Source organism: Amblyomma maculatum, chromosome 4, assembly GCF_055883805.1.
Source record: "Amblyomma maculatum isolate TAMU_Amacu chromosome 4, ASM5588380v1, whole genome shotgun sequence".
In the NCBI taxonomy this organism is placed as follows: Eukaryota; Metazoa; Arthropoda; class Arachnida; order Ixodida; family Ixodidae; genus Amblyomma; species Amblyomma maculatum.
In genome coordinates, this window is record NC_139347.1 from 75,671,074 (window position 1) to 75,691,244 (window position 20,171).

Here is a 20,171-nt window from a genome sequence, read left to right on the forward strand (position 1 = left end):
TAGTTGGGAGCGCGCGGCCTGCGAGCGCCCTTAGCTCCGCCGCGACACGTGAGTAGTATTTAGCCGGCGCGCGCGGCATCGCGGCCCCGCTTTTGGGTGCTGCGCCTAGGCCACCTGAGCTATGGATTGTAATAAAGTGTGGGGGTTAGTGCAGTGTTTGTAGTGTGGCTTTTTCGTATAATAAAATCTTGTGCGTATAACTTGTGCTCTTACCTTTTTCGGAGTGGAAGTGCTAATGCGCGGTAAATGTGGTTGTGCCCTCGTCTTGCTAGAGCCCGAATCTGCGTTGAGGTACCACTGACAACAGCATAAATTCAAACGTAACCCCATATGTCTTCTGCGTCAGCCGGCCGCGTGCTCAGCGTCCCTCAAAAAGCACAATCGCCGTAATTTTTACATCCGCCGCTCTGCCACCAAATAGTTGACCGTAAATGTGCGATTTATGAAAAAGGATGAAGTAGACGGCACTATTTTCCAGGTCATTTCTAAACGTGACCAGCGTAGCCCTGCTGGCTCTTTCAGATCTACCCGAACAACACGGTGGCGCTTCATCAAGTTAGCCTCAAGGCGTACCCCGGTGACGTTACCGTTTTGCTTGGCCGCAACGGGGCTGGCAAAACGACCCTGCTTCGGCTCATCACGGGTCTTGAGCAGGCCTCCGACGGTTGCGTCTGCGTGGCCGGAAGGAATATCGCGCTTGACACAGACGCAGCGCGGCGCTCTATGGGTTTCTGTCCGCAAGAGAACATCCTTTTCCTCGGCCTCACCGTGCTCGAGCATCTGCAGTTCTTCGCTAAGGTATGTCACTGGGCTTACTCAGTCTAAGGTCGTCGGCACAGTTTACTCCCCCCCCCCCCCCCCCCGTCTTTTTGTTTGTTTGTTGCTCCTTAGCTTCTGACTGAAAGAAATAGGGCATAAAGGATCCCCTACACTACTGGTATTCCACTGAGGCCGACGTATTGAGGTCTCAAGACGCACTTCCATTGCTTGTGGTGGGTCATTATGCGAATAACAGGACATTTATGGGAGAGTGAATCGTCATTGCAGAAACGGAACTGCTTATGTTACCTACCAGCAAGTACATCCTAAGCGCTCATTATCCCGTTTTGTCCATTCAAAGTGCTATCAATTTGCACATCTCATTGCTGGCATCCAGGTCATGCAATATGACATAAGAAAATCGAAAATAACAGGAAATTCCCGGAAAAAACATAGGGCTCAAGAAATATGGAAATGAGGAGTTTCGGTATATCAAATATGTATTTCCTCCCTACTCCACATTTTATTTTCCAAATGGCGTGTTCATGTGATTGAATGATAAGCGCCCTGTAATATTCTTTCCCTGACTTCAACAGATCCGTAGCGATAGTCGCTTGAAGGAGGACAATGCCATTGAAGAGATCCTGGTGGCCTTCAACCTGTCCGAAAAGCGCAACACCCTGGCCAGCGCGTTGTCCTGGGGCACCAAACGGAAGCTTCAACTGGGAATCGCGATCGTCGGCAACCCACAGGTAGGTCTGACACTCGCTCACAGCGGCACGTCGATGTCCACACTTTTCTATTCCAGAAAAAAGTAGTTTGCTGCCGGATCCAAAAGCAATGGTTATGTCAGTTATCTTCAATGGTAATATCAATTCAACTCCTTTGAGAAAGATGGCACTTCGTTGTATGATCCTCCGGGACCATGAACTGTCAAGTATCCCTATGAACGCCTCGTATACTGGGGCGAATGAACGAAAAAAAAAATGGAAGCATTGATGGGCAGTTGAAGTAGTATCAGAAAGTTGGACGATAAAGGTGATTCCTCGTCGTTGTACGCGGTTCAGGTACTATATACGTTCTGGCGGACTGTAGGAAATTGCGGCACGCAGCTAGCCGTATTTGTCTGGGGCGTTCGCCTTCATGGTTGCAGATCGTGGTGCTGGACGAGCCGACGGCAGGCGCGGACCCCGAGTGCAAGGGTGCCCTGTGGGAGTGCGTGCTGCGCTTCCACGAGAACAGGACGATGCTGCTGACCACGCACAGCATGGAGGAGGCCGACACCCTCGGCGACCGCATCGCCGTGCTGGCGGCGGGAAGGCTGGGCTGCTGCGGCTCCTCGCTGTTCCTGCGAAATACCTACGGTACACACACATTCGATCACTCCACTAACCGGCTTCAAGCAGACCTACACCACTGTTGTCATTTAGCGTGCAATATGTGGGCACTGGTTTATTCCTGGATAACTTTGAAAGTTGGATAAGCACGTGACTGTTGTTTCAAGAGATGTGTGTCCTGTTACCATAGTCTAACATTCACACTTTCGACGGCTTATAATGTCAAGCAGCTGAGCACCTATACACTCTTCTGTATGGTTTCGGCTCTTGTTACGATCGCAAAGAACGCCGCCTATAAAACGGTGTACCTGCGGCGTAGTTCGTCAACGTGGTTGTTTTGAACGCTTCTGGAACGAGCTTGTCTTGTTCAGACTATTACATAGTATACTACTCGCGGGCCGATAGGGGGAGGCAACCGGGAGCAGATCGTTGGTATGTTACGATGCTCTGCTCTAGGTGCAGGTGAGAGACAACAGGATTCGTTCTCCTATCGGATTCAGGATTCCACACTGTTGTAGTGTTGGAGCAGAGCGCAGTCATATGACTAGTAAGATTTCTTTTCGAATGCAAGCTCACTTCATTCAACCACGCAAAACATCGAATTGGCTATAACATAATGTGGTCATTCTGCCTCATTGACCTCGTCTTTTGTTGGCTGGTGCTTTAGTCTAACTACAGTGACAGTGAAGAATAATTGTAAAGATTTCTACGGTGCATTCCATCAGAGATACCGGTGATATTTTGATAACGCTTGTAGAGATCGTGCTCTGATCTATTATTTAAAGACGTGAACAAAGGAACTTACTAGGTTTGGCGCGCAGACTGTCGTTTTGCTTAGAACCTTAGCGTTTATAGAAATCGCAGCAGGAATGCAACCCGCATCTTAAGGGAACGGTATCGAACGGCAACCACTGCTCTCCACATATTGTGCACAGGCACAGGCTATTGGATCCGAGCTACAATAGAGCAAGACGTCACGAAAGACGAAGTGGTTGCCGTTATACGGAAGCATGTTCCTCTGGACCACATTCAAGAGGAAGCTATCAAGACGCTGAACATCAACGTGGGAGACATCGGCGCCTCTGCGCTCATTGCGGTAAGTGCCACTGCTCTGATGCTAGCGTTTGGTGATACTCTTTCGTCTAGTGCAGACCGGGATGTGAAAACACTTCAAAGCACCATAGTATATATGATCTATATCTAATTTCTTTTCCCCGCTCTCATCCATCGACATCTTGTGACCATGCAGTTGCTGGAGGAGCTGGAAGAAAAGTGGTCTGGGCTGCTGTGGATCTCTGTATACGTGGCAGCGCTAGAAGACGTGCTCCGGCATGTGGAGCGTGGTACCGGCCAGGACCGGCAGCGGCCGACGGGCAATATGGATGATCCGGCGGCCGACAACCCCCTTGGCCTGATCGAAGCTAACTTCTCCACGGGCGACATACGGCCCAACCTGATGCAGCGTGTTGGTGCCCTCGTCACAAAGAAGCTGCAATATGGACGCCGCGACTTCAGGCTGCCGATGCTGATGGTGTTGCTACCTCTTTCGGTCGGTGCTGCCGCCATATCCTGGCTTATGCATAATATACATTTGAAATTCATATTGCGGTATATTTCTGCGATATCTTTAGAAGCATCATCGAAAAATAAATGTCCTGTGTCATAAAATTTCCAAACTGGTAGCGACAACTATGCATATATTCACTGCGTCCAGGTCGCCACCTTTAAAGCGTATTGGGTAAACTTATAACCACCACCTAGATGACGAGAAAGGGTGTCTGATTATGTTCAGACACACGCATATAGGGTTCGAAAACACAGCAACGAAAGAATGACACAGAATTCGACGGGACAGCTGTCCCGTCGAGTTCACATATGGAGATTACATAATATATTAGGCATTCCTGCAAACGTTTTTTTTTTGTTTATTTTCTGTAGGCACAATATGAAATCACAGAAAACATTTGAACTGCGCCTTTTTTGTTTCTAAAAAAATTCTGTTAATCAGTTTCAAGTGTTCAGCTTTCGTTGGCACCAAGAACTGAAGCTGCGAAATTTTTGCCAAGTACCGTTTAATTATTCAAGTGAAGAGTGACGCAGACAGGCGTTATTATAACGCTTTGAACTCCACTCTTCACCATGTGCCAGGCTATGAGTTTGAAATACTAAATGTCAATAACTGAATTCGTACCGTCCCCGCGCAATCGCATTCAGTCATCACTAAAATAACCATTTAGAGGTCCTCTGCGTGATATGCGGTCGTATATGTGGATACTACATAAGGATCCTGTACTTCAGTTTATTAATTGACAATGAATAATCACATGTTATGTGATGCGACGTTGCCAGACGCCAAAACAGCATTCAGTCAACATGTATCTGTTTTCTCACCGTGTACTGCATGATAGTCTCATGTGGTCGGTCTGCATGACGTAAGGAAGTTTCGGATGATCTAAAAGACAACGCAGAGGGCTATGGAAAGAAAAAGGGTAAGGGATGACGTTAAGAGATAGGAAACGTGCAGAGTGGGTCAGAGAAATAACTCAAGTCACTGACATTCTAGTGGAAATCAAGAAGAAGAAATGGGCATGGGCAGGACATGCAGCGCGAAGAAAGGATAACCGATGGTCGCTTAGGGCAACAAACTGGATTCCAAGGGAAGGAAAGCTTAGCAGGTGGCGGCAGAGAGTTAGGTGGGTGGATGAGGTTGAGAAGTTCGCAGGGGTTAAGTGGATACAGCTAGTATAGGACCGGGCTAATTGGAGGAATATGGGAGAGGCTTTCGCCCTGCAGTGAGCATAGTGATGATGATGATGATTAAAAGACCGTACAGATTTACAGTGCGACACATTGCGTTCACGCAGGTTCTTTTCCTGTTCATGTTCATCAACCAGACGCACATTTCCCGGAGGCTCAGTTACTCCGGACCCGTGGAGTACTCGCTGCTCGATTTGTTCGGTCACACGGTTGCCTTCTACACTGCCGACGAGGCCACGAGGACTGGCGTTGCTCAAGAATACGAGAAGTGCGTTTCGTTTTGTTATACTGAAGTATACGACCGAGCCAAATGATAGCATGCGGCATACTGCTGTGCCGCCTTTACTTAATATGAATCCCTTATGAAATGCGTGAAGTTAAAAAATGTCAATTGGCTTTGATGCGTGCTATTAGACTCTGCTTTTAAGAGCTGTACTCGCGGCAACTTAGAATAGAATACTGTACCAAAACGCGAAAATCGCCAGGCGTGGCTGTCGCATAGCCTACACACTAACGACTTTGGTTCCTATAATTAGCGGCTCGTGAGAGCTGTATATACCGGGTTATGCATGTCGTATAAGCAATTGACGTGATTTCCACGACAATACTATGCCTAGCGACGTAATTAAGAAAAAGGAGGGGGGGGGGGGGGGGGGAGTGGTATTGCGGGAAGCCAACTTTAAGAGCTAAAAATGTTATTTTTGAAGTGCAATTTTTCGAAATGCATTGCCGACAAAGAAAATTTAAAAGCTGGACTTGGCTTCTGTGTTGGCCTTCAGATTGTTAATATAATGTTGGCTCCTGAAATAAAAAGCAAAAAAAGTTTAGTAGTTAATTTTAGTTCATTAAACGTTTTATCACTGAGTTCTGTCAGGTACATAATGTATGCCCTGATGTGTAATCCACCTGCACAGATCGCACCGACGTATCTCTCGCAGGGTTTCAAATAACGATTTGTGAACAGTTACAAAAAAAAAAATAAATAAAACCGGTATACCTTCTGCTATATGACAATATACTGTTACAGACTCATAAGTTGAGTTTTTTTAAAGAAGCAGATACTAGCGGCTAGCCGTAGTGTGGGCGAGTTAGGTACAGACACTTGGAGATTACAGGTACCTTCGGCTGGAGCAAGGTGCCGAGGTGCACGACCTCGGCAGTGACGATCCGCGTCAGTGGCTCCACAACGTTGCGCTGAGCAACTACCGCCGCTACCGTTCTCAGTTCGTCGTCGGCGCCCAGTTCCGAGTCACATCCAATGTGTCGCATCTGCCCCAGGGCGCTTTCATGCTAGACCGACAACTGGAGGATGACGATGCGGCCATCGAGGTGCGAAGTGTGCTGCACGCGCAATCTTTGAAATGTGATAGTTTATATTCGTGTATAAGCAGAAATACGAGATACACTCTTGGTGAAAAGTCTTGAAGCCAAAGGATTTTCACCTCGATCAGCTTTAAAATGATGCCGTCACGCCATTACAAAAGGGTAAATGGTATTGGAAATGCTAGGAAATGATTTCTTATCACAACAAGAAACTATATCATAGTATTTCACGGCCCTTTAGTCCTTAATGGCGCTGTGACGGCTTAATTTTCAGCTTGAGGCGAAAATCCTTTGGCTCCAAGACTTTTGACCAAGGCTGTATCTAACGAGCCAATGTACCCTTCGCCTGCATTATTGCTGAGGCTATTTCTGCGGAAACACAGTTCCGGATTACCGCCGAAAGATCTCACCATATTCGTGAAAATATTAAGTTTAAAAAATTTCTAAAGGTATAGAATTCCGCAGAAAGCAGAAAGATGAAAAATGGAAGTTTGTTTACTTGAATAACAGGCTGAGGGCGCATAGTAAAGGTAACGATCAAGTGAGGTCGACCACAGGCAAAGTAACAGCTGCAATAGAAATGAGAGGAATCGTTCTTCGGATCATTTTGGGCGGCGACCACATGTCGCCATCTTGTATTAAATAGTAAACAAAAATACTATTACGTATGTGGCGCCACGCTCTACATATATCATCCCGATGATGTGAAGAGCCGCACTGAACTGCGATGACTTCGTTGCGAAGGCCTTGTGCCATTTGCCAGTTCCATTCGCCAGCGGCTGTGTTCTCTGCCTGGCCTGCTATAGTACTGAGCACATGCGGTCGTTCTGGTCGTAGGCGACGGCGTGGCACAGCGCCTACTCCCCGCATTCGTCGGCCGTGTCTGTGGTGATGGCCTCTCGCGCGTTCCTGCCGGGCTGGCGGGTGCACGTGGTCAACCATCCGCTGCCCAAGGAGAACCCCAAACCCGACCCGGATCCTTTGATCGTCCTTGCCACGCGCATCATGTGTGCTGTGTTCGTACCCGTCGGACTTGCCTTCCTCGCTGCCACCTACGTGCTTTTTCCCGTCCAGGTACATGAACCGTGCTCGCAGACACCATGAAGACTGACGTGCAGTCGCGGACAGAAAATATGGACCACGCTTTGGCGGTCAGTCTTCTGGGGCGCTAATTAGCGAAACATAATACATGCTTGTTGCATACTTTCGTAATATTTACTTTTGTCTTTGCACGTGAAGACAGCAAACATTTATTTCTAATACATAACGGAACAGAAGCGTTTGAATGCGGAAGCGTGATCCAATTTATTCTGTCCGCGACTATACTTTCTTTCATGCAACGATCCTCTCGGCGCCATCCATCTCGCATTGTCTACCGCAAAGTACATTTCTTCGTTCTTTGACCACTCCTTCTATCGGGTGCATGATGGGTTGGTTTTCAAAATGATTACTTAGCTTACGTTCGTATTGATGGGCGGTGCATGATTTTCTTCAATGTATGATGCGATCATCGTATCACAAACTCTGCCTTTTAGGGCGCGACTATGCGACAACTTGGCGAGAAGCCGACTACAATAGCACTATCTGCTTTTTGTGTTGTTAACGCAAAACCACATTAATGACGCTGTGAGAAACGTAAGGGTCGAGCAGAAAAAAAAATGCTGGTCGTCCGCAATTGTTAATTGTCTTCTCAATTTCTTCCTTTCTGATTGCGAGATACGCAGTATTACCAGTTGTCGACATCTATAAATACAGAAGAGGGGCGGGGATAACTGTAAACACATTGTCGCTCTTATCAGGCTCGCCGTGCTTTAATTCAGAGAAATATGGGGATGGACACAAAGACGTGGGTTCGACACCATTTTTCAGCGTGTTCATTTATAGGGTCAAATTCGAGGTCGCCCATCTATTGAGATTTTGGCGCATCACAAGGGGTGCAATTACACTGGAGTCATGCCGCTATGGCGGCGTCATCCCTGCCGATTTTTACCTCTCTGAGCCAGAGTGCAACTGGAGCATTCGCAAATTCTGCAGTTGGATACAAATAAGAAACACAGTTGGTAACAATGGGCTATATGCCTCTGTTACAGTGAACTGTACCGCTGTTGCTTAATTCGCTCACCAATTACAAAAAAAAAAATTAAATAAGGTTTTTCATTGTTTGAATATATCAAACATGCTGGAGTCCTAACTATTACAGAGCTTTTAAAGTCGCCTGGTGGTTAGCTTTTTATTTAGGTAACAAGAAATACTTTAACATCTGAAAGCTCTTTGTAACAGGGGAATTGGGTGTGGCGATTACTGCACACTTCAATTGTATCTGACTATATAGCATCTGTCCCTGGTGCGTTCAATTTGCCTCCCTCGACGCACTTCGAAAGCATTTTCAACTCGTGCTCTTTCATCGCAGGAGCGCGTTCGCAACGTGAAGTTGCTGCAGCTACTGTCGGGTGCCAGTCCGGCTGCATTCTGGGGCACGGCGTTTGCCGTCGACTTGGCACTGCACGCTGTCTGCTCGCTCCTGCTGCTCGCCCCTTTCGTGCTGATGGACATGCACCGGCTTTACTCGGACGCCTCAACGCTGGGTATACGCGAGCGCAACACTTAGCCTTTCGCAAAGTTGTGAACACCATCACTGTCGCCGTCATCAGCCTAAATACATCCGCACAAGGACTACCTTCCGTAAACCGTCTGATTAACCTTGTGCTGCGCCAGCTGTGGCTAACTTATCCCTGCCAATTCCCTAATCTCTCCAAACCTGATTGCCCACCGCTCCGTGCTGCGGTTTACTTCTTTCCATTGCCCTAGAGGGACACCTGCTCCGTATTATTTGGGACAACCTATTTTTTGATGTATGCATATAGCTACCTCTTTGCCTTCGATCGGCTTTGTTTCTCTGCTAGAGCCGGCGAACAGGACTGTTTTCTGGCGGTCGACCCAATGTCATGGCTACATTTTATGGCCCCTGGTCTCCACACTACATATATACCGCCCGCGTGCATTTCCTCTTCTTGATATACTTCTCCTTTGTTACCTAACTCCCTCCAGCTGCTGTTTACGTCCTCTAACGTTATCATGGGACCCCCAGCATGCTAGCGTACGCTATATCACCTACTTGGAGTACGGACTTGTGCGAGTATATACTTATGCAAGCCTCCACCGAAAGGGTGAAGACCTTAGAAGCTTATCAGATCGAAATGCTGTCACGTTGTGAACCTCGGCGATTTTTACCCAGTAGCAGCACATTCGCATCCTAAATAGCTTCAAAGCATGAAGCATGTATACAGATATCCGCGCGTGAATCAGTGAAAGCGAATAAGTGTATCCACTCCGCATATACTTCGCGTCATATTTACTTCTATCCCGTATTCCCAGGGCCCCTGTATGCGCTGATGATGAGCTACGGATGTGCATCGATTCCACTGGCCTACGTGGTGTCGCTGTTCTGCGACCAGCCGTCGACCGGATACGTGGCTATTGCCAGCATCAGCATAGTGGCCGGTAAGCCTGTTCGCGCCGGCACGATTATTTTCAGATTAGGCGCAGTTCTGTCGCATATTCTTGAAGCTGACTGGTATGTAGTTCAAAATTCAAAGGTTTTTGCTGTTTGCCTTCCTGCACGTGCGATCTAGCTTTTAATTTAGGAGTCAGTTTACAGTGTGCCTATTAGCACCCAAATTTGTACTCCCCTAACTCAAATCAAGCCGGCTGACCTCACTCGAGACAGTGTTTGCTTGATCCTTAAACTACTACCATAATAACGGAAGTCGCAATCAAGTACTGAATGATCAACAGGTTGCCTCCGGTCTCGTATTAGTATATTGTTGCTGACGCACTCTAAACGAACGGGCTGTGAGCGCCTCTTCCGCTTTTTTTGCAAACAGGAGTGGCCTGTCCACATGCACGGCCTGCCTAATTGGTTGAAAGTTTATAAGGAACTCCAAAGTAAGTTTGGAGAATATACAGCGAATATGCTTTCGTTGTAAAGCTACTTTATACGTTTGCTTTAAAAACACCACTAAAAGCGCATTCGCACTGCGGTTGAATATCCCTGCAGTTTATCTTGAAGGTATGTTGGTATGTTGATATCTCCGTATGAGGCGCAACCTAGCTCCCTGTCTCGTTGAAGCGGCTAAGAGATCAGTCGGCCGCCGTTTCATATAAACTATGAATGCCTACTTTCTCTGCGCAGGTATGTTGTTGAATGTGAGCATGTCTCTCCTTTATCTGCTGCCGGCGCTTCTGGAACCAACGAATAATGAGACAAAGGATACGTCAGGGTTGGACGTCGCGCTGTGGGTCTTCAGGGGCATACCCAGCTTTTCCCTGGCCTGGGGAGTATCCAACTGCCTTCAAGTGAGTGTTCATGGTCAGTCACTACACAGGCTAGAAAAGCGCAAAATACTCATTTATACTGTTATACATTGTCACGGACAACAGGGCTAGACGTGACTAACACGACGGGACGGGTAATGCTTCATTTTATTCATAACATAGTTTTTATGTCAATGACGTAATGCCTAGAGAGCGCCTCTTTAAATGCTGCTATTTGTACTAAGGCATGGTCGTGTATCGAGGCCTAGGATTGTCGAATGATATTTATAAACAACCGGTTAATTACGCTACCTGTTTCACTTAGATCAAATCTGCGCGCTGAATATAATCGAACGCCCAGAAAGGTCTCTGCACATTCTCTGCACATTCTATAATTGGTGCCACCGCGGATAAGCGGGACGATATAACTGGGGAGTGTAATCGAGTGCACCTGCTGAGATTGCTGTGCAGGGGTCAATGGGGAGTGGGGCGCTAAGTTCGAGAGTTTTTGGTGCATTTTGCTTTCATCTAAGTGCGGTCACCGTGCAGTACGAAACCTATAGCACCCATCTACGTAAACACGAAAAAACCACACTCACTTCTTCTGACTCCCTTGCGCGAGTGTTCACGCCTAGAAAAATCAGTTCTTATGACAATCTTTTATAATAAGTTGTAGTATGCTATTGTTTAATGGGTCAAGTGGGATGCGAGCAAATGAAACGCATTTTCTCCCTGCTTTTCGCGAACAGATTACTCAGGAAAGTGTAATGTGTCGCTACATGTCAACCTTTGACCGCCTACTATTTTGTCAAAACTTTGGACTGGAAAAAATTCCGGATCACTTGAACCGATTCATCGAATGTTGTCCAGGTAAGCTGGTCGCTCGCGGGCGACTGCGCGCTTTTTAGCAATGTATGAATTGATCATATTGCTCTGGCTCCATTTAAACCAAAGGTTAAGGTTCAAACAATTTATGCAGTAAGATTAGTATTTTTTCTAATTCGATTTTGTTTAACGAATATGATTTCGCATATTTTAATCGCTGCAAACCAATTTTAATCGTCTCTTGCGTATTTGTACTTCGTTCAAAATACACATGGACGAGAAAACGATATAACAAGAAGGTCAACAGTTACTCCGAGTAAACCATAAGAGAATGTTTCTGTTTATTTGTTTGTAGGGTTAATAAGTGGGAAATTAGTATTGTATTAGTACTGTAACCATCCTTAACTGAAATATTAGGCTCGGGAGCGAGTTTGTATCCAGCCGGCGGCATGTGGCTGTTTCTACAGAGAAAGCTGTAATATTGGCACTATGTGCGGTGTCAGAGGGGTACTCCGTCTCGCCTCGAAGAAGAACGGTTAGCGATTTTAGCGTGGTGAAGTGGAGAAGGACACCTACAGCAGGCTTAGTGAGGGGAGAGGAAAGGAGCCTAGTGTGGTTGCCATGGTGATAGACACAAGTGCGGAAGCTCCGGCGGCTCATCACGGAGACAGGGGAGAGGGAGAGCCTAGTGTGGATGTTGAATGAGTGTCACAGGAGGGTTGCTAGCCACGGCAGCGAAAGTATGAATGAAGTGCCGCGTAGGCATATGCCTTACATAATATCACACAACCTCAGAAGCGATTTATAGCCTCAGCGACAGAGCGCCGGTCGTCTACTTATCTATGTGTTGTAGCGGTATAGGTCCGCCGAGGCTTAGCAATTTTAGCAAGACTTGGTTTAGCAGTCTGGATGCCATAGGAAGCATACGCGTGTTGGTCTTATCTTTGATCTATCAAATCCGACCTGACACTTGTGGTATATGAAAGCGTTTATATGTCCGCCGCCTGGATGAGGCTGGCGCTGCTGAACACTTTTTAGTAGGGTGCCTCGATACCAGCGCCGCCGTACAGGGTGGTGACACCCTTTGGTATGCCCCGCGCCGCCGCTTTCTCCGCGCTCGCCATCTTGGGGCAAGCCGCTTCGTACCGTTGCGGCGGAGTGTCCGAAGCGGTTGTGCTGTGCGCTGGGCGATTGTACTGTGTTCAGTCGCGGAAACTAGCATGCCAGACTGTTGTGTTCTATTCTGTGCTGGCTCAGCAAAAAAAAAAAAAAAAAAAGAAAAAAAAAAGGAGCCAGATGTTTTCGTTTTCCACGGGATAAGAGACGGAGAAATGTATGGGAGGCGAAAGTGAAGCGTGAAGACTGGACGGCGAATGGCAATGCGAAGATCTGCGAGGTAAACCACAATACTTGTGCTGCTTTTATGCATACATAAAATTTCTTTTGAGCGAATAGGTGCATTTCGATTGTGTAAAAAAGTCTAGCGCAGACACAGACCACTAGAAAGATGACACACACACTGTGCGCGTGTCGTCTTTCTTGCGGTCTGTATCTGTTTATACGAAAGCGTTTTACAAGAGATTTTTGTACTCCTCTAACGCAGCTACCCACTTCTGTTTGAAATTACATTATCTCACGCCGCTTCACCCATCTGCTTCTAAGCACGAGCTTTGTGCGGTTTTTGGGTTCCCAATCAAGCATTGTGCGCAACAGATTTTGGTCTGACTTCTTCAACGTTGAAGCAGGTCGAAGCATCGCATTGCCTGGTATCGGGAGTAGCGCGCTGTGTTCGAATGATGGGTACGGCAGCAGAACTGTAGCTGGCGCCAACCTTGATTAAAAGATGTCTCCTAGGCGTGCATCCAAAATCAGCTTCAAAGTCTTGATGAGGATGGTTTGAATAAAATGCCGTGTGCATCAGCGTGCGACACGTGTCAAAGGTTGATTTACGCATCGTTTTTTGTTGTCTTTTCTATGGTTTATGATGGGCCATTGCGATGGAAATAATTTTCGATATACGGCTGACTGAAACGTAGACATGGTTGTTGATCGATGGCAAGAGACGCAACTGAATGTTATGCACCTCATAAACTCATTCATGTCCGGCAGTACAAAATGCATTGCTTTATAAAACAGCCAGTCGTCAAAATAACCGCATTTTAACATCCGAGACGGCGAAAGAGTAAACGGTTACCATCTGCAATTTGATCATTTCCTCTTAGAACTACGCATGCTAGCAAGCATTAGTTGCTTTCATATTTTTTTTTTCGAGCAAAAAAGCGCTCAGGATTGCGAGTATATTTGAAAAAAAAAAAAGAAAAACGTTATACACCTGAGCCTGGTAGCGAAAGCGCGTGCTGAACAAGAAATTGGGCCGACGCTCCATAGCTCGCCGTATCTGTGCTTGCCCCAACATGGCGCCGTCAAAGGCGGTGTCTCCACACTGTACGGCGGCGCTACATTGAGGCACCCAACTTTTAAGGCGAAAGCCTTTGATGGTTCGTACTCGCGGCCGTGACCTCGTCCGGCCGGCCGCGAGAAGTGTCACACATTGCGAGATTCTGCGAGATACCGCGAGATTGTGACGTCATCGGCCATGACCTCCTGAATTGTGAAACGCACATTATAATTGTCCATATCTACCATTAGGATGATAGTTAAAATATATATAATTAGATAAATTCTGTCTTCACCGGGAATCGATCCTCCATACCTTGAATCCCCAGCCGAGCGCATTATAACCAACTTGTGACGTCATTGGCCATGACTCTCGGTGTCGTGAAATGCACATCATAATTCTCCTTGTCTACCGTGAGGATGATGGTAGCAGTGACAATAACGCTGCAATTAGTGATAATGACAATGATGACATTAGCAATGATAATGAAGCTGCGTTTAGTTGATAATGATAATGAGAGCAAAGGTGAGGCACCGTGTGCACCAGCAACTCTTAGGCTTTCGCATTTCTGCAGTCTAGATTCCATAGTGCTATCTGAATTTTTTAAGGTTCTGCTAAGCGCAGCATAAATGCCTTCCAAAAGCACATAAAAGAATAACCGCCGCACACGTTTTATGATGGACAGAAAGAGGGAGAGCGCAGTCAAGCTCTAACCTGAAAAATGATTATTTATTTATTTATTTATTTATTTATTTATTTATTTATTTATTTATTTATTTATTTATTTATTTATTTATTACACACTGCAGACCCTTGGGTCCAAGCAGAGGGGCATAGTTGAGTACAAAAAAAGAGCAAAGAACAACAACAAAAAGTAATAAGAAATTATACAATATTAATCGCAATGCATATAGCCATCTGTAAATTAGTGTTCCAATCTGATATTGTGTGAGGGAAAAAGGAAACCATAAACGTGTTATTTAGAGCATAATAGGGCGTCAGTGAGTCAGGATGATGATGTCTCGTATAGCGTGTTGATGCGGGAGATATATAAGGGGACTGGTTTATAAGCTTGTTATTTATCAGGAGAGAAAGGAATTCTAGCCTCAGCTGTTTTCTGCGGGATTCAAGAGTGGGAATAGAATTATCTGTCGTTGTTTGACAGGGTGAGTCAAACCTAGCGAATTTATTAAATATAAACCGAACTGATTTTCTTTGTATTTTCTCAAGGTGCTTGATATCTGACTTAGTGTGAGGATCCCATGCTATGCATGCATACTCTAGCTTAGGTCTAATGAAAGAGATGTAAGAGAGTAACTTTACGGAAGAGGGTGCATGTTTTAGTTTGTGTCTCAAGAAACAGAGTTTGCGGAAGGCAGAGGAGCAGATAGTGTTAATATGTAAGTTCCAGGACAGAGTAGAAGTTAAGGTAACACTCAAGTATTTGTAGCTGTTAGTACTGCGCAGTGGCGAAGAACCAAGGGAGTAAGAGAAAACAAGCGGGGCTTTCTTACGAGTAACACGGAGGAATACTGATTTGTCAGCGTTTATTAACATCGCCCATTCACTGCACCAATTTAATATGTTGCTTAAATCATATTGAAGGACAATGTGATCATGTGGAGTTGTTACATCTTTATACAAAATACAATCATCAGCAAACAGTCTGATTTGAACACCTGGACTCACAACATTCACGATGTCATTAATATATATCAGGAATAACAGGGGACCCAGAACACTACCTTGGGTCACCCCTGACGTGACTGGAAGAATGGCCGAGCTGCATTCGCCAATTTTAACGTACTGCGTTCGTTTAGTGAGGTAAGCAACAATCCAGTGTACAAAAATGTCAGGTATGCCAATCATTCTTAGTTTAAATATTAATTTGTCGTGCGGCACCTTATCAAACGCTTTGGTGAAATCTAAAAATATTACATCTATTTGTCCATTATTGTCGAGGGATAACGCAAAATTATGAATTACGGATACCAGTTGTGTTACAGTCGAATAACCCTTTCTGAAACCATGCTGAAACTCTGAACTTGAACACTTGAATTAACTTGAAAATGGCTCACCTACCTTGCCTAATTATGAAATGCACCATTTATAACAAATTGTTTGGTCACGATCTGAGCTGAGGGCATACGTATTGACCATGAGCCATTTAGCGGTGCGAGATCACTATGATACGAAGACGGCGGTGCGGCTTTGCAATGCTTCACAGCTTCACAGTACTCTAGTATCGCTGAGTTTTTATTTGTGCTTCCTTCGATTACAGCTGCTTTGCTGATTGAGTTCTCGTCTTCTCCCTCCCAAACATTAGCCGTGAGCGGAGCGCACAAAGGTCGCGTCCAGTCACAACACTAAAATGCGATCTCGATGACCTGTTGTGCACGCAGAGAAGTGCCGCGACTGCATTCTCTCCAAGGGGTGCCTGACGTGGGACAAGATGAGCGCCGGACGTGATATCTTCCTCATGCTGATGGTTGGCGCCATGCTGCTGTCGCTGGTAACTGCTGTTGACTCTGGCTGGATGCAACATCTGGTACACGGGGCGTGCTCTCTGCGGCGCCGCGACATTGCGGTCGGCGCTGGCGAGCACGCCAGCATCGGCGAAGAACGCGCTCGCGTCAAAGAGCTCGTCGCGCACGGACGTCGTGTGAAGGCAAGGCACCGCGTCGTTGTTCCTGCTCAGTTTCAAAGCCGAAACGGTTGACGACACTGTGTTCTGCTTGTAGCCAAACGAAAATGAGTAGGTGTGGGTGCTGACCGAACCGGACTTTCTCCAGAGTAAATGATCGGCTGAGTTGGTTCTCCGCTGATGGAAGCCTTAATGCTGCCACGTTATTCATGGTATAGCATTGACAAGTGAAGGCGTACTAGGTTTTGTCTTCATCGCAGCAAGCAAGTGTCTTTGTTGCCTATGTGGACACTGCCTTTTCCACTGAACGATAACTTTGAAGCTATCGCTTAACAATTTCTTGCCTATATGTGCCTAGTTGGCATGCTTTTTTCTGCTTTCCGCGAAGGTATATTTGGCGTGGTGGTTAAGCGATGAATTTTTTCATAGCTAGTAAGCGCCACCCTAATGAGCTCTGTCGCTATTCTTTCCTTGGTTTCAATGAGTGTTAGGACTCAGGACTAACGGATCAACTAGTAAGTCATCAAGCAGCCGAGAAATTTTTTTAGAGCGCAGCTCTGTGGCGCTCGTTTCTGCGTTTCGCGTCGGTGTCGTCGTTGGTGTTGTCCCTCGTGACCAGTTCCGCAGCTGGGGCAGCGCGCGCTCCCCCGCCACCGTTCGCCTATGCGTGTACCCTCCCCCCCCCCCCCCCCGGCCCCCTCTTCCTGCGTGGCGGCGACATTGTTCTCCGGTTGCCGAAGCGCCGGCACGGCATCAGCGGATCACGGTGCGTGCATCCTAAGCCAAAACGTAGAGCCACGTTGACTTGACTCGTTAGCGGTGTCAGCGAGTCAGCGAGGACTTTTGTCAGTCCTCGCACTCATGTTTCACTGCTGTTTTGTGATTACCTGCAGGGCAGCTAGCCAAACCGTGTCACCAGTTCGTATTTCTACTGAGAAAAAAAAAATTGAAATCTCCGGTCTTTTGCGCAGGTGAACAAGCCTGACTCAGCTGAGACTGCAACTCCTGGGCCGGCTGCATCAAATGACTCGGTAACCACCTAGACCTTAATTGCACTCTGCGTAACATTTTTGCTTAAAATATTAATTCGCGTTCTCACCTCTAGTTGAACATATAACAAAAAAAATAACAGCAGCAAAGAACCCATACCACTAGCTTTTTGCATTTCTTTTATAGACCAGCAAATGAAGCGGTAACTTTATACTGCTCATGAAGCTCCATAACAGCGCCTACCCAAATGCTGTAGACATAGATTAGACGTTGACATAAGACTACACCACCATGCCTGCCATATTCTTGGTAGTACCCTATCGCGAGTTCTGTCGGATAATTTGTTTTTTAAAGCCAATGTATGAAATAAGTTCTCAGATACAACTTAGTACGACTGCGAATTAAGTTGTCTATCCTCTTATCTACGACGGAACTGTGGTGCCGATATGATGGCGTACTTGCTGGCTTCCATCGTCGTAACGACGTACAGAGGCAAAATATATGCCATCCACTTTTGCACGTGCTGCCGAAAAAATTCCAATTGAACTGTTGAATTTACACTGCAGAAATGCTAAGGCCTGAGCGTTGCTGCTGCACAGGGTACATCACGTTCTCATCATCATTATCAGCTAAATACACCGTCATTATCATTGCTACTATCATCATTGTCATTATCACTAAGTGCAGCGTCATTGTCATCGCTACTATCATCGTCACAGTAGGCAAGCAGAAGTATGATACGCTTTTCATGATCCCGGGCGTGGCGTAGTTGGTTAAAGCTCTCGGCTGGGAATCCGAGCGAGAGGTTCGATTCCCGGTAGAAAGCGGATTTTTATTTTTCTGATGACATCATTTGTTTGAAAGCTACAGCGTGACCGGACGGACGCGCCGTATGAGCCGTTAAAGGCTTCTGCCTTAAATTCGCATCGTTGAAGTGCACGTCAACGCAAGAGCGTTAAGGGTCGACCTCCGGAGTTGTTGTCGTAGGCGTTAGCGAAAAACGCCAATGGAAAAATAACATTCCGAATGTAGCCAAAACCTTCTGACTGGCGGCAAATGTTTTACTGAGGTACATGTAACGAGGAATAAGGGAGCTGAAACTAAAATTGTTTTAGTTCTCTTGGAAATCGAAGGTCTACCGAATTGGGTTTGGGAGGCGGGCATATGCTACCCATATTCCATAAAGGCTGTAAGGCGCAAACTGAGCAAAGGTTGACCTTGTGAATGTGTGATGCCAATGGCATCCGAAAACGCAATCACGTTTTAATATTAAAGGCGAAGCTTATGCGCGTCTAACGTTTTTTGTTTTCTTGCCTTGCTCTTTGTTTTATTCTTTTACGAATACCGTACGCAGGCCGCCCTCTGCGTTGACAACCTCAGCAAGAACTACGGTAGCGTTCAGGCTGTGTGCGGCCTTTCGTTCGCGCTAAGCAAGCACGAGTGCTTCGGCCTGCTCGGCATGAACGGTGCAGGCAAGACAACCACGTTCCGCATGCTGGCTGGCGACCTGGTGCCGACGGCGGGAAACGCCTACATTGGCGACGCCGATCTTCTCGGCAGCAGGAGAAAGGCAGGTGACTTCAGGGACTCCGAGAATTTCCGGATAGCAGCAGAGTTTCGGTGAACTATAGGCATACTCAAGTTTGCTAGCTAGATGCCTTATTGAGGCTTTGCAAGCATCCGGAGTTGCTCATTTTATGGAGCCAAATGAATAGACGCCGAGCTTAATTTTGCTATTGCCTGTACCAAAAGGCGTTTTGTGTTTGTTTCTGCTTGGGTGTGGCTCACATGTGCCACAGGGTCTGCTTTGTAAGGCTGTTCTTGTTAAACTATTTAGGCTGTAGTATTTGATTCTGGCAGGGATCCGCGAAGCCAACTTAGGCACATGGCGTATGTATGTTTTTTCATGACTGTGAATAAAACAAAGCAATTTTTATTATGGGCGTCTGTGCAGTACCAGTCGCGCATTGGTTACTGCCCCCAGACAGACGTGGCGCTCGACTTGCTCACTGGGCGGGAGATGTTGGCGCTGTTCGGCCGACTCCGTGGAATCCGCGAGGCCGACTTATCTCAAGTGGTCAACCGGACGCTACAGTTCGTGGATATGGCCCAGTACGCTGATGTCACCATTGGGAAGTACAGGTGCGGCAACAAAAAGCTGGAACAGTGTTTGCCAGGGCTCTGCTTTGCGAAAGGGACTAAGTATTGGAGGGCTACTACATTGTCTATATTACCATCAGTCGTCTTACAAAAGCGATGACTCGCACCTGGGGTATTTCCTCTCCCCTTTCTCTCGTTTCGGCCCCCAAACCCCGATAGCAAAATGAGTACCAGATTTCCTTCGCGTTTATGTTAGACACTGGTGCTGTCTGGTTCGTGTTACACTGATGGCTAACTGAGCTTGTCCTAATGAGTGCATTACAATCAAGCCCGGATATGTCAAACTCGAAGTGGATGGCTGACTAATTAAATATATCGACATTCAATAATCCTGCATGGAGCCGAAGATAAAAGAGGGTATTGCGCCCACGCCAGTGACGTTCTTGGAGTGGTGAGCAGGTTGCCGGCGTTCTGGCAACGCGGCGATTTTTAGACGGAGGCCGAACACGCTTCACATCGAAGTCGCAGTCGGAAGCTTTGAAACGATCCTCTGGCCTTTATATGAGATATCTAAGCCGGTTAACGGCATGCTCTAAATAGAGAATATAGTAAATATTATAACGTGCACTTGGCTTCCGCAACGCCTTAGTCGGCGAAGCAGGCCACGCTGCTGTCACCACTCGACTTCAGTTAGGTTAGGTGTAACAGCGACGTGGAGTGGAAG

At 46.6% G+C, this 20,171-nt stretch overlaps 1 protein-coding gene across 1 annotated transcript in view; it reads left to right on the forward strand.

The window, feature by feature from the left end:
- Window positions 1–20,171, forward strand: part of LOC146191450 (phospholipid-transporting ATPase ABCA3-like) — a 30,452-nt gene that overhangs the window by 8,434 nt on the left and 1,847 nt on the right. Inside the window, exons 3-17 of the mRNA XM_084599948.1 lie at window positions 523–798; window positions 1,356–1,511; window positions 1,913–2,123; window positions 3,032–3,192; window positions 3,346–3,645; window positions 4,961–5,121; window positions 5,969–6,182; window positions 7,014–7,250; window positions 8,587–8,761; window positions 9,552–9,677; window positions 10,369–10,532; window positions 11,240–11,360; window positions 16,116–16,381; window positions 18,702–18,917; window positions 19,302–19,489. Of these exons, the coding sequence (XP_084456074.1) occupies window positions 523–798; window positions 1,356–1,511; window positions 1,913–2,123; window positions 3,032–3,192; window positions 3,346–3,645; window positions 4,961–5,121; window positions 5,969–6,182; window positions 7,014–7,250; window positions 8,587–8,761; window positions 9,552–9,677; window positions 10,369–10,532; window positions 11,240–11,360; window positions 16,116–16,381; window positions 18,702–18,917; window positions 19,302–19,489 (2,972 nt within the window). The remainder of the gene's footprint in view (window positions 1–522; window positions 799–1,355; window positions 1,512–1,912; window positions 2,124–3,031; window positions 3,193–3,345; window positions 3,646–4,960; window positions 5,122–5,968; window positions 6,183–7,013; window positions 7,251–8,586; window positions 8,762–9,551; window positions 9,678–10,368; window positions 10,533–11,239; window positions 11,361–16,115; window positions 16,382–18,701; window positions 18,918–19,301; window positions 19,490–20,171) is intronic.